This window comes from Acanthisitta chloris, unplaced genomic scaffold (genome assembly GCF_000695815.1).
Source record: "Acanthisitta chloris isolate BGI_N310 unplaced genomic scaffold, ASM69581v1 scaffold17512, whole genome shotgun sequence".
Classification (NCBI taxonomy): domain Eukaryota; kingdom Metazoa; phylum Chordata; class Aves; order Passeriformes; family Acanthisittidae; genus Acanthisitta; species Acanthisitta chloris.
In genome coordinates, this window is record NW_008661185.1 from 28,242 (window position 1) to 40,120 (window position 11,879).

Here is an 11,879-nt window from a genome sequence, read left to right on the forward strand (position 1 = left end):
GTCTTCTCTTCAGCATTTTAGTGGACTTGCATGGTCCCTGGATTGGTTTTCTGCCCAGCTATAGCAAGGGGAGACCTTCTCACCTCCCCTCTCACAGGGAAGCGCTTGGAGCAGTTCTGGATGTGGAAAACTGCCCCCACTGCAAGGGCACCTTGTGGGCTCAGCCTGTGCCCTGCATTACGGTGTAGATAGGGTGATAGGACCTGTGGACACACCACTCGTTCTTCCCTGTTCAGTCTGTTATTCACTGGCACATGGAGAGCCAGGGTCATTGATTTCAAACAGAGTGACTCCTTTGGAGGAACCAGGGCAATGTGTTCCAGGGGATCAATATGTGGTGGAGGGACAGTTACTTCTGAGGATGTTGTGTGCAGCTGGGGCACAGCTTGGGGACATGAGCTGTTGGTGTTGGCTCTCCACAGACAGTGAAGACAAATCTGCAACTCGATAGGACTTCCCTTATCTGTTCCATTTTGGGGAGATGAGGACCCTGGGGATGGAAGGTGCTCCTGTCTGTAAAACAGGCATAGCCCTGCACTGGAATTGGCTTTTTCAGGAAACCTGCCTCCTGAGGAGAGGATTGTGGCACCTGAATCTAAAGATGTGATCTCCTTGAGGGGACTCGGTGACTCCAAATTAATTTGGAAATAACAAGGCAAGGAGGAGTTTCTGTCCTCAGATAAACTCAGTGCCCAGCCACTATTCATTGGTTACCTGGGCAGCTGTTGGGGTTCTTTCCTCTGTCCTGCAGGTCCTCTCTGAAACCAGGTAGAGGTAGAAATGATGATAGTGGCCAGGTCATTTATTTAGCAGAGAAGCAACCAGTGTTCCCCATGTGGCCATGAGGTGACTGGAATGAGGGAGCTCCCATCACTTGCTTGAATTTTCCCACCCATACTGCTGGACAAACCCTTTGCTTTGTTGGCAGCACGTGGTTTTTGGTGGGCACTTAAGTGGAGCTGTGCCTGGCTGTGACCTGCCACTAGGTGGAGGAGCTTCTTCATTGGGATGTAGTTGCTTCAGGTAGATCTAGGATGCTGGAAGCTGAGCACTTTCCCTGCCCAAGAGATGGTGCCTGTGATGAGTAGGTTACCCTGGGCAACTTGCTGCCAAATGCTGCTGCTGGGGCAAAATGCTTGGTGGGAGGCTGGGAGCTTACAGGACTAGTGGCAGCCTTGGTACAATCCCTAATAGGCATAAACTTGCCTGCAGCTATTTGGGATTAATTCAGGGACCATGTTTGGGTGGGGAGAGGGGCTGTGTATGTGCAGTTTGGGTGTCACTCCCGAGCCTCCTGGGGACAGCTGTCTGTGGGACAGTGGTGGCTGTGCCTGTGGCTTTGAAGGACTTCTGGCTGGTGATGCAGGGAACAGCACCTGCAGCTTGTGCACTAACAGGACCTTTCTCTTTGGATACAAGGTTGGTGACTTCGGTGATGCCACAAATTGGCCAACACCTGGAGAAATAGCCCACAAGAGCGTCCAGGTGAGAACACAGAATCATGAGCAAAGGATAAGGCCCTTGCAGACCTTCCTGTCCCTCAGGAAGCACTGGCTGAGCCAGGTCATTTGGGGTGCTGAGTGTCAGTGCTGAGGCAGCCAGGAATAGCGTGCAGGGGATTTCCTTTTAGGGCTGCCCGTGCGGCGATTCCCTCCCTCAGTGCTATTCTGGGAACCTGGAGCCCAGTCTAAACCCCTGGGCTGGGTGAAACAGGTAGGGCAGCTTCCAGACCAGCTCTCCTCAGGGCTGCTCAGTGCAGGAAGGGGCCTGGGCCAAAGTCAGGACTTCCACAGGAGGAACTGAAAAAGCGTGAGAAAGAGCTGGTGTGTCTGAGCACCTTGGCCTTCCTCTCCTGCTGTGGACATGGGTATTGTCAAAACCTTTCTGTTTTTGGATGTTACTCTGCCAGCTCCTGGCTGTCTGTCAGGGCAAGGTGGTCACTCACACTTTTGCCATAGGGCAGTCCAGTCCCTTGTAGGATACCCCCATCCAGGAGCACCAGGTCTCCTTGGTAGTCCATCTTGGTGTCTCAGCTTGAGAAGTTCCCAGAATCTGTAGAGGCCCTTGTCCTGCTCAGGCATAAGCCCTTCCCCAGGAGCAGGACAGCTGTGAGAGGTACTGAACAGGGATGATTTCAGCCTAGGGCAAGGTCCTCCTGCTCCTGCTGGGACAAGTGGGGTCTACCTCCAGGTCTTCATGTCTCCCAACTCTCATGTTTCCTGCACTGGTGTGTCTCCAGCAGCCGCACAAAGCACCGTCCCTTCGGAAACTGCCTGTCAAGAAAGACATGAAAGAGCAGGAGAAGGGGGATGGGAGTGATGGCAAAGAGAGCCTGAAAACCAAATCAGATGAATCTGGGGAGGAGAAGAACGGTGACGATGACAACCAGAAATCAGCTCAGAAGAAGAAAGGTAAGGCAGAACCTGGTGGGGGCAGTCCCTTGGGCTCAGCCTGTCTCCCCAGGTGGAAACATCCACTGCCTTTGCTGGGGCCTTGCTGCAGGACACAGTCCCAGCATGGGGACTGCTGTGGTGAAAGGTGTTTGCAGGCTTCAAAGAGGCAGTGACAGTTTGGTGGGAGCAGGTGGAGCAGAGTGCAAGTAGTGGAGTTGCAAAGTCTGCCCTCCTCATGCTCTTTGGTGGCACAGAACCTGACTGTGGGTTGTATCAGCTGTGGTTGACACATGGGCTCAGTCTGGTCTGAGCCTTAGCAGGCAGAAAGGGGCAGAGGAAAGACAAGTGCAGCAGGTGAGTTTTGTGTCCTGTCCCTCCATGCCTGAGAGTCCTGGTCAGAACCTTTCTGCATCCAGTGAGGCCTGGAGGGATGTCCAAGGACAAGGACAAGGTCTGTCCAAAAGACTTTGCTGCTCTCTCTCCTTATGTGGGGGCTGTGTGGCAAGAGGGGGCTGTGGGGGAGGAAGCAGATGCTCTCTGAACCGGTGTCACACCCAAACCCTGTCCTTTTGCAGGCAACAAACACAAGTGGGTCCCTTTGCAGATAGACATGAAGTCAGAGGTGCCTAGGGACAAAACAGCCTCTCGGAACAACCGGCAGAACGAGCAGCACAGGCATCCCTCCAACAACCGCAGCGAGCTGAAAGGTGGGGGCTGAGGCTGGGGACCTGCTCCCTGCCCTGGCTGTGGGGCAGAGCAGGCCCTGATGCCCAGGTGTGGGGCTGTGGGCATGTTTCCTGCATTCAGAGGGCTCTGAGTGCCCTGGGCTTGCTCCTGGGAGGTGCTTTCACTCCCTAACACTCTTCCTGCCTTTCCTTGCTGTTCTGCTGCAGGCTGGCACCCCGACAACAAGCACGAGCGCAGCTGGCAGGACCACGATGAAACCTCCAGCGTGAAGAGCGAGGGAGGAGCTGTGCGAGGGACCTTCCGGGGCAGAGGCCGTGGCAGGGGGCGGGGCCCGGGATTGCTCTGTGTGTGGTTTTGTGACAGCAGGGACAGAGCAGGGCATGTGATGAAGTGAGCAGAGCTCTGTGTCTGCGTGTGTGAGAGACCTGGAGCTCTAAAGTGGGCTGGGGAGGGCAGAGCATTGTAGAGATACAGGGAGATACTGTGGTAAGTCATCCCAGCTGATAAGCTGAGCTGCTTTTAACGAAGCAAATAATTTGTACTAGTCTTTCAGTTATAGCAGATGTCTTTCTGCTACTCAGGCCAAGCTCTTCCACCTGTTTTCCACCCCTTGCAGTATCTCTGCGAGCTGTAGTTGAAGGATGTTGATACTCTGCTTAGGCTTTGTCATGTTGGGAGCCAGGCAGGAATCGTGTCTTGGATAAGAAAGAGCATCTGCACTGGCATTTGGCAGGGCAGTGTCTGTGCTAACCATGACCCAGGTTCAGTGCAGGACCTTCATGTGTCAGCTGGGTTGCCCTGGATACAAGGGCTTCAAGCCTCTGCTGTGGCCAAAGGCAGAGAGCAGGAGGATGAGGGGATTGTGGGAGTCCCAGAAACAGCACAGAGGGAACTATTTGTGCAGGACTCCAGCTCCATCTGGTGCTGCAGCCTGTGTGGCAGATGCCAGGGGCTTTGTGCTGACCCTTCCTTGTGTCCCACAGGGCACTTCGACTATCAGTATGGGTACCGGAAATTCGAGGGCTCGGATGGCTCCCGCACCCAGAAGTATGCCAGCAACATCACTTACTACTTCGACAACATCAGCAGTGCTGAGCTCTACAGTGTGGACCAGGAGCTGCTCAAAGACTACATCAAGCGGCAGATGTAAGCACCACCTCTTGTCCTTGTCTGAGCATTGGTTTGTGCTGGGAACTGCCTACCTAATCCATGGGAGGGGTTAGAGCTGAGGTGTGTTGACTCTCTGCCCTGCTCACAGCACCAGCTTGCCCTGTGTGTGAGCTCCCCAGGCTGTCTGCCTTCAGTAGCTTAGGTGTTGGGGAGTTACTTCCTTGGGTGTTACTCAGAGGACAGTGGCTTGGAGCTTCCTCTCATTGCCATGTTGTCCATACAGAGAATATTACTTCAGCGTGGACAACCTGGAGCGAGACTTCTTCCTGCGCCGCAAGATGGACTCGGACGGCTTCCTCCCCATCACCCTGATCGCCAGCTTCCACCGGGTGCAGGCCCTGACCACTGACATCAGCCTCATCATCAAGGTGAGGGCAAGGAAAGGTGAACTTTCCTCCTCCTTATGCTTCTTGCGATCCTTGTGTGACACCTGTTTTCTATGGATGAGGTGCAAGTGGAACCTTCCATTGTCCTTGACTTGCTCCTTCATCCTCTTGGTCCTCCTACAGAGGAAGGGCTGGGCTATATGTTAATCAAGTATTGCTTGGTTCCAGGCTCTGAAGGACAGCAAGGTGGTGGAAATTGTGGATGAAAAGATCAGGAGAAAAGAGCAGCCAGAAAAATGGGCTCTGCCTGGCCCTCCTATGGCAGACTACACACAGACTGACTTCTCACAGTTCATCAATTGCCCTGAGTTTGTGCCCCGTCAGAGCTTCCAGAAAGAGACAGGTGAGCACTGTGGGAAGTGTGTGGAGGTTGTGTGGAGGTGTGGGATGCAGTGCTGGGACTGCAGCAGGACCCTGAGAGTCAGGAGTGTTTGCCAGGGCAGAGCTCTGCTGTTGGCATTCTGCTTGTTGGTGGGAGCTGGTGTGGGCTCTGTGCTCAGACCCGCAGAGCGCTGCCGCCTCCATACATGGGGAAACGTGAAAGACTGAGTCTGTGGTCTTTGCTGTGTGGGGGATTCAGTGAGGGTCAGTCCTGCTGGAAGTCTCTTGGCTATGCCTGGAACTGATCTATGGCTGCTGGACAGAGCAGAGGACCCTCCTGAATCCAGCTTTGCTTTACTGGGTGAGGAGATATTGGGCTACAGGTGTGGAGCTGTCTGCCATGTGCTGGGGAAGGGTCTGCTGTCCTTCATGGGCTGTCCCTGCTCTTGTCACCTTATGCCATGGGGGCTGGCATGAGCCCAGGGCTGGGCCTGAGAGCCCAAGTGGAGGATCTTCTTGGTGCTGTTGTAAGAGTTTTTGGCAGGAGAAGATCTGTTCCCACTGGCTCCAGACTGTCTTGGGAAAGTTTCCCAGAGAACAACACAGCACCTGCTTTAGGGCTTTGTGTGTCTGGGAAACTGTCACCTGCATAGCTCTGTGGCCACCACTGGCATCACAGCTTTAACCCAAGACTCCTGCTCCAGCACTTGTGGGCACTGTGCTGGTAAGCCTTGGCCACTGGGTGCCAGCTAGTCCCACAAGCTGTGCCATGCTGCCAGAATGACTCCTCCTTTGGTCGGGTACTTGGTTAGTACACAGTCCCCCCAGGCTCACTCCCTCTAATGCTTCTTGTGACTCTTTTTGGCTCCAGAGTCTGCTCCTGGCTCCCCACGTCCTGCCAGCCCTGTCCCCACCAAAACAGAGGAGGTCAGTAACCTGAAGACAATGCCCAAGGGCTTGTCCACAAGTTTGCCCGACCTGGATTCAGAGACATGGATTGAAGTGAAGAAGAGACCTCGGCCTTCCCCAGCCAGGCCCAAGGTAGGTGGTGATGTAAGAGCTGTTGGAGTGGGGGAATCTCTTAGTTGTTGAAGTGACTTGAACCATAAATAGGCAGGCTTCAGATCAAATAGTCTATTGGGCATGATGTCCTAGTCTCTCCTGGCCCCATCCTGACCCCCTTTGGAGCTGCTTGTCATTGGTGTAAATGAGGTGTTGTCCCAGATGGGCAGCTTCTGGCTGTGTTAAAGAAACAAGGGGCAGAAGTTGGGTCTCTTGTCATTTGTGTTGCTGTGCCATCTTCACCCCATGTCACCCTTGCCTCCTACCTGCAGAAACCAGAGGAATCAAAGACACCACAGCAGCAAAAGCAAAAGGACCAAGACGAACCTGAGGAGCTCGACTTCCTCTTCGACGAGGAGATGGAGCAGATGGACGGCCGCAAGAACACCTTCACCGACTGGTCAGACGAAGATTCGGATTACGAGATCGACGATCGCGACGTGAACAAGATCCTCATCGTGACACAGACACCTCCTTACCTGCGCCGGCATCCCGGCGGGGACCGGACTGGCAACCACACGTCCAGGGCTAAAATGAGCTCAGAGCTGGCCAAGGTGATCAATGATGGTCTGTACTACTACGAACAGGACCTGTGGACTGAGCAGTTTGAGCCAGAGTATTCCCAGATCAAGGTGAGAGCTGCTGATCCGAGGAGGGGGTGTGGGCTGTGGGGATCCCTGTGTGCAGCAGGCTGTCTGCTGGTTGGTGTGGGATGGAAAGGGCAGTATAGTGGGGTACAGCTAAGGTGGGATTAGTCCTCTTGCAGTGTTTGGGATTCCTGGCTCCCAGTATCATACTCTGCCATATCAGGGATAAACAGCTCTGTAATGAGGCATAAGGCTGCTGCCAGGTAAACAACTTGCCAATAGCGAGGTGACCTGTAACATGGGGCCCACTGCTCTGTTGTCTGCCAGCAGTGCCAGATCTGAGGGCAACCATGTGTCTCTGCACTGTCTGTAGTGCCCTGTGCTTCATGGCATGGTCTGTTGGAGACCATACTTCCTGGGGATGGGTTTGTAGATGGCTGGGCTGCATTTGGCCTGTGTTTTTCTCCGTTTTGGTGTCAGTTTGCTGGTGCTTTGAAACTTTCAAGTCCCAGCTTTGTTGCCCTCAGGGTCGGGGACTTGCCTTGTGAGGTGGGATGACTTGTTGGAACTAGCAGCTGGGCTCAGTGCTTCCATGCCTGGCCCATTGCTGAAGCAGTGCTGCTCTGTGAGGTGACAGAAGCTGAGTGTTTAGGGAGAACAGGTGACAAAGGGACATGGGACCTTTGTCCCATGGGATACTCAGATACATGGGAGTGTTGTGCTTCACTGCCAGCATGGCTGTGAGGATGCAGGGAGGGGGCTCTAGGGACACAAGACAGTGGCAGGGAACTGGGGAATCTTGGCCAAGAACAGGTCACTGAGCTGTCCTTGAGCCTTACTGCACTGATGCTGTCTTGGGTGAGTAGCAGCCTGAACAAAGCAAGTGCTGGTTAGTGGAGCTGCCTTGTAGGGTCTCTGAATGCTTGGTAGCAACAAGTGGCTCAGATCTGGGCTGTGCAGTGCCCAGTTTTCTGTCTGCTGCATCTTCCCTTCCTACCCCTGTGCAGCAGTCACCCTTCTGGGCACCCAGGGCCCAGGACTGCACTTGGGGCCCAGTGCTGTGACCTGCTGCTCAAGCAGAGCCGTGGTCATGATGACCTGAGGGGGTGAGGGGAGAACAGGGCAACTGGTTGCTTCACCATCTTCCTCCTCCAATGCAGCAAGAGGTGGAGAACTTCAAGAAGGTGAATATGATCAGCAGGGAGCAGTTTGACACCCTGACCCCAGAGCCCCCCGTGGATCCAAACCAGGAAGTCCCTCCTGGTCCCCCCAGGTTCCAGCAAGGTAAGAGATGGGACATGAATGGGTGGGACTGAATTTGTCCCCATTCCTCATGCTGAGAGGTTCTTGGAAGTTGGGAAGCAGCTGGGGAGAAAAGGCCACAGGCATGTGAGATTCTCTTCCAGAACAGTGATGCTCTTCCAGCTGAATGTTTTGGGGCTCCAGAAGAGGAGGCCCAAAAGCAAGGGTGTCCCAGTGGAGTGATAAAACCTTGGCAGACTTTGATAAAATTTTCTGGATATGACTTTCCCCTTAGACCCTCTCTAAGTACCTGGAAGGCATCTGCCTGCAGGGCCTTGTTTGCCTGTGTGTGGCAATCAGTGCTGTGTTCTTCTGGTGGAGATGGGGGATTTGTTACTGCTGTTAGCCACTAGGAAGCAGAGATCTTGTGGGATCCCTGGAAGTTCACTCCTTGGATCTGCTGCTAGGTGTTGGGCTGTCTGGCCAAGCTGGTGACATGCTGGACTTGAAGCTGCTGGTGTGGGAGGGCTGGGACATGCCCCTGTGTTCCTGACCCAGGTGGGGGTGTTTTTTTCTGCAGTACCTACAGACGCTTTGGCTAACAAGCTGTTTGGAGTCCCTGAGCCTTCCACCATCGCCCGCTCTTTGCCTACGACCGTACCAGAGTCACCCAACTACCGCAACGCCAGGACCCCCCGGACCCCGCGCACGCCGCAGCTGAAGGACCCCACACAGACGCCTCGGTTCTACCCCGTGGTCAAAGAGGGCAGGACGATAGATGCCAAGGTGGGACCAGGGCTGGGCTGTGGGGTGGGAGCTGAGGTTTCCCAGCTGGGACCTGGGGAGGAAGGGAACGTGTCCCTGATGCACCGTGTCTTGCAGACTCCACGGAAAAGGAAGACGAGGCACAGTTCGAACCCTCCGATGGAGTGCCACGTGGGCTGGGTGATGGACTCTCGGGAACACAGGCCCCGAACTGCCTCCATCAGGTACTGAGGACAGGACTGTGGGATTGTGGAGGAGCCAGAAAGGGGAAGGGGGAGTGAGTGTGGGAAGGAAGGGGAAAGACAATATCTGGTCTTGCAGGGCAGATCTCCTCTTAGGTGACTGCAGAAAGGACTGGGACCAAACTTGCCCCTCCTGGAAGGGCTTCAGGAAAATCTGAAGCCTTGAAATAGCTAGATGAGACTGAGTTGGAAGCACTGGTTCCATTCCTAGTAGGATACCCCATGGCTCAGGTCCAAACCCAGGGTAGACAGTCACAGGGAGGTGGTGGAACCAACGGAGAGGTGTTGTGGGGTGGAACGTGACCCTACTCTGCTGTTAGCTGGGTGGTGCCAAGGAAGGGTGTTGACAGGAGTGTCTCATGCTCAGCTCCAGCCCCTCGGAGGGGACCCCGGCCGTCGGGAGCTACGGCTGCACCCCACAGTCCCTGCCCAAGTTCCAGCATCCTTCACACGAGCTGCTCAAGGAGAACGGCTTCACGCAACACGTCTACCACAAGTACCGTCGGCGCTGCCTTAACGGTAGGGACACCTGCACTGGGGTGTGGGACAGGGTGTTGGGGGCAGGTGCAGCCACAGGAAATGCACAGGGACAGAGGCAGTGTCCTACAGGACAGCCCTGCTGGCAGCTGATGGTTTGTGAAGGTTGCACTGAGGCTGTCCAGCACTGGGGCTGGGTGGTATCATCACAGTGCTCCAGGGCCCTCCTGTACTTGAGCCCCTGTGCAGAAGCTCACTGTGAGAGGAGCTGTCCTGTAATCATCCCCTCTTCCCAAAACAGAGCGGAAACGACTGGGAATTGGTCAGTCCCAGGAGATGAACACGCTTTTCCGGTTCTGGTCCTTCTTCCTCCGAGATCACTTCAACAAGAAAATGTATGAGGAGTTCAAGCAACTGGCTGTGGAGGATGGGAAGGAGGGATACAGGTAGGAGGGAGAGGCAGAGTGGCCTATCCTGGGAGGGGAGTGAGGGAAGGAGGGTTTGGCCTTTCACAGGGCTCACAGCAAATAAAGGCAATGCCTCTGCCTTGTTTGACGGTGGGTCTGGGGTCACCCTCAGTCACCTGCTGCTGGTACTCAGCAGGGCTCTTGCCTTGAGAGCATCTCTGCCCTGTGTTATGTGCACCTGTGCCTGAGCCTCACGTGCTCTCTGTTCCAGGTACGGTCTGGAGTGCCTTTTCAGATACTACAGCTACGGCCTGGAGAAGAAATTCCGGCCAGACATATTTAAGGACTTCCAAGAAGAGACCATCAAGGATTACGAAGCTGGTAGGTGCCTCCTTTGGCCTCCCCTGGGACTGGCAGTGAGGTGGCTCAGCTGCATGGCTGCCCCTGGGCCTCTTACCACGACTTTGGGAAAGCCTCATAGTGCTGCACCTTAACACGTGCCATGGGGACCAAGCGAATGTCCTGTTGCTCACTTCACTGCAGAGGGTTGGATGCTCACTGTTGTGAAGATTGCTGGGGGATGGAGAAAGGGCAGTGAGAGAAGTGAAGCTACAGCCGTAGCTTACACAAAGCATTATTCTAGAGGAACCAGTTCCTCGGGGATTTCTCAAGGCCCTGCAGTGGCAGAGCTTTGTCACCATCAGGTCAGCTGAGCCTGGGGACATCCCCTGCCAAGAGGACTGCCCAGATTCTTGTAGGTTTCTTCCTTCCAGGACCTCCATCTTGCCTAAGTTGTGCCCACGAGTGGGAGAGAAGGGTCTGTGAGGAAGCTTGGAGAAAAGGTGTCTGATATCTGGTTTGCTTTTTTTGTCCTGCTGACATTTGGATTGTTTTTCTTTCCCTCCAGGGCAGCTCTATGGGCTGGAAAAGTTCTGGGCCTTCTTAAAATATTCCAAAGCCAAAAATCTGGACATTAACAGCAAACTGCAAGAATACCTCAGCAAGTTCAAGCGCCTCGAGGACTTCCGAGTGGATGTGAGTAGACAACACCTGCACCAGTGATGGTCCTTGGGAACGGAGGAGTTTGGGGGGTCCCCAAGCAGTGGTAGGGAAGGGGACGACAATGACACCTAGTGTCAGTCCCTCTCATTGCAGCCGGGCCGGGCCAAGCCGCAGGGTTGGAATAATGCAAATCTGCTCAGAGTGGGATGAGGGAGCTGGATGAAGGGGGAAAAGGAGCCTTGATGGTTTGAGTAGAGCCAGCATGGTGTGGAGCTTCGTCTCATGAACTTTTTGGAATGTGTCCCTGCGTGGGAAGCAGGTGCCTAAGGTTGAGTTGTCACCATTGTGCTCAGCTAGAAGTCAGTCAGTCTTTCTGCCAGCAAATCTGGCAGGGGGAGATTTGGGGAGGGCAGCTGAGTGCTCAGGGTGAGTGTGTGTTCGTTGGGGGTCAGGGAGAGAAGTTCCAATTACAAGCTTGCAGGAAGGCTGTTCTCTGGGCCTGGGGGAGGGCACCTGCATGTGGAGGATGCTGTGCTGATACTGAGGTGCTTCTCTCTTCCAGCCACCCATGGGGGAGGAAGGCGGACACAAGAGATACCCTTCGACGTCGGGGGCAGACGGCAGGAAGCGCTACCCATCCCAGTCTTCCAGCAAAACGGTCAGCCAGTGCCCATCCAGCCAAGCCCACGCCTCACCCAGCCAGCCTGCACAAGAGGATGCCAAAAACCTGAGCCAGCAATCCCCTGCCCCGTCGGCCGCAGAGTCGCAGACAGTGGGGAAGTAGAGAGGCTGCAGCGTCTGCTTCCTGCGGGGGATGGGGTGGGTCGGCGGGGGACTGGCTTGGAGAAGGGGAGACATCAGTAGAAGGGAGGCTGAAGGTTGGTGCCCAGGAATAGGCTGCGTGGGAGAAACTTCAACGCACATGATTTTTTCTCTTGTGGCTGGAAAGTAAAGACGATCTGCATCTAAAACACCGTTTTGCTATTACAACCCTGACCAGAGCCAGACCCGCTCCCAGCAAACCCACCCTTTCCTTTCCCTTCCCTCTTGTGCACACACTCATGTCTTAGTGTCTCTTCAAAAAAAAAAATATGTTCTGGCTGGGTTGGAAAGGGGAGATTTTTTTTATTATTATATA

At 54.6% G+C, this 11,879-nt stretch overlaps 1 protein-coding gene across 1 annotated transcript in view; it reads left to right on the plus strand.

Moving 5' to 3' along the window:
* Window positions 1-11,629, plus strand: part of LARP1 (La ribonucleoprotein domain family, member 1) — a gene marked incomplete at its 5' end in the record, with an annotated part of 25,200 nt that extends 13,571 nt beyond the window's left edge. Inside the window, 17 exons of the mRNA XM_009070139.1 lie at window positions 1,420-1,485; window positions 2,240-2,411; window positions 2,969-3,100; window positions 3,287-3,424; window positions 4,064-4,226; window positions 4,474-4,618; window positions 4,805-4,979; window positions 5,829-5,998; window positions 6,292-6,651; window positions 7,767-7,890; window positions 8,429-8,634; window positions 8,731-8,837; window positions 9,223-9,374; window positions 9,634-9,778; window positions 10,011-10,120; window positions 10,647-10,774; window positions 11,304-11,629. Coding sequence (XP_009068387.1) covers window positions 1,420-1,485; window positions 2,240-2,411; window positions 2,969-3,100; window positions 3,287-3,424; window positions 4,064-4,226; window positions 4,474-4,618; window positions 4,805-4,979; window positions 5,829-5,998; window positions 6,292-6,651; window positions 7,767-7,890; window positions 8,429-8,634; window positions 8,731-8,837; window positions 9,223-9,374; window positions 9,634-9,778; window positions 10,011-10,120; window positions 10,647-10,774; window positions 11,304-11,525 — 2,715 coding nt within the window. The remainder of the gene's footprint in view (window positions 1-1,419; window positions 1,486-2,239; window positions 2,412-2,968; window positions 3,101-3,286; window positions 3,425-4,063; window positions 4,227-4,473; window positions 4,619-4,804; window positions 4,980-5,828; window positions 5,999-6,291; window positions 6,652-7,766; window positions 7,891-8,428; window positions 8,635-8,730; window positions 8,838-9,222; window positions 9,375-9,633; window positions 9,779-10,010; window positions 10,121-10,646; window positions 10,775-11,303) is intronic.
* Between the last annotated feature and the right edge of the window lie 250 nt (window positions 11,630-11,879).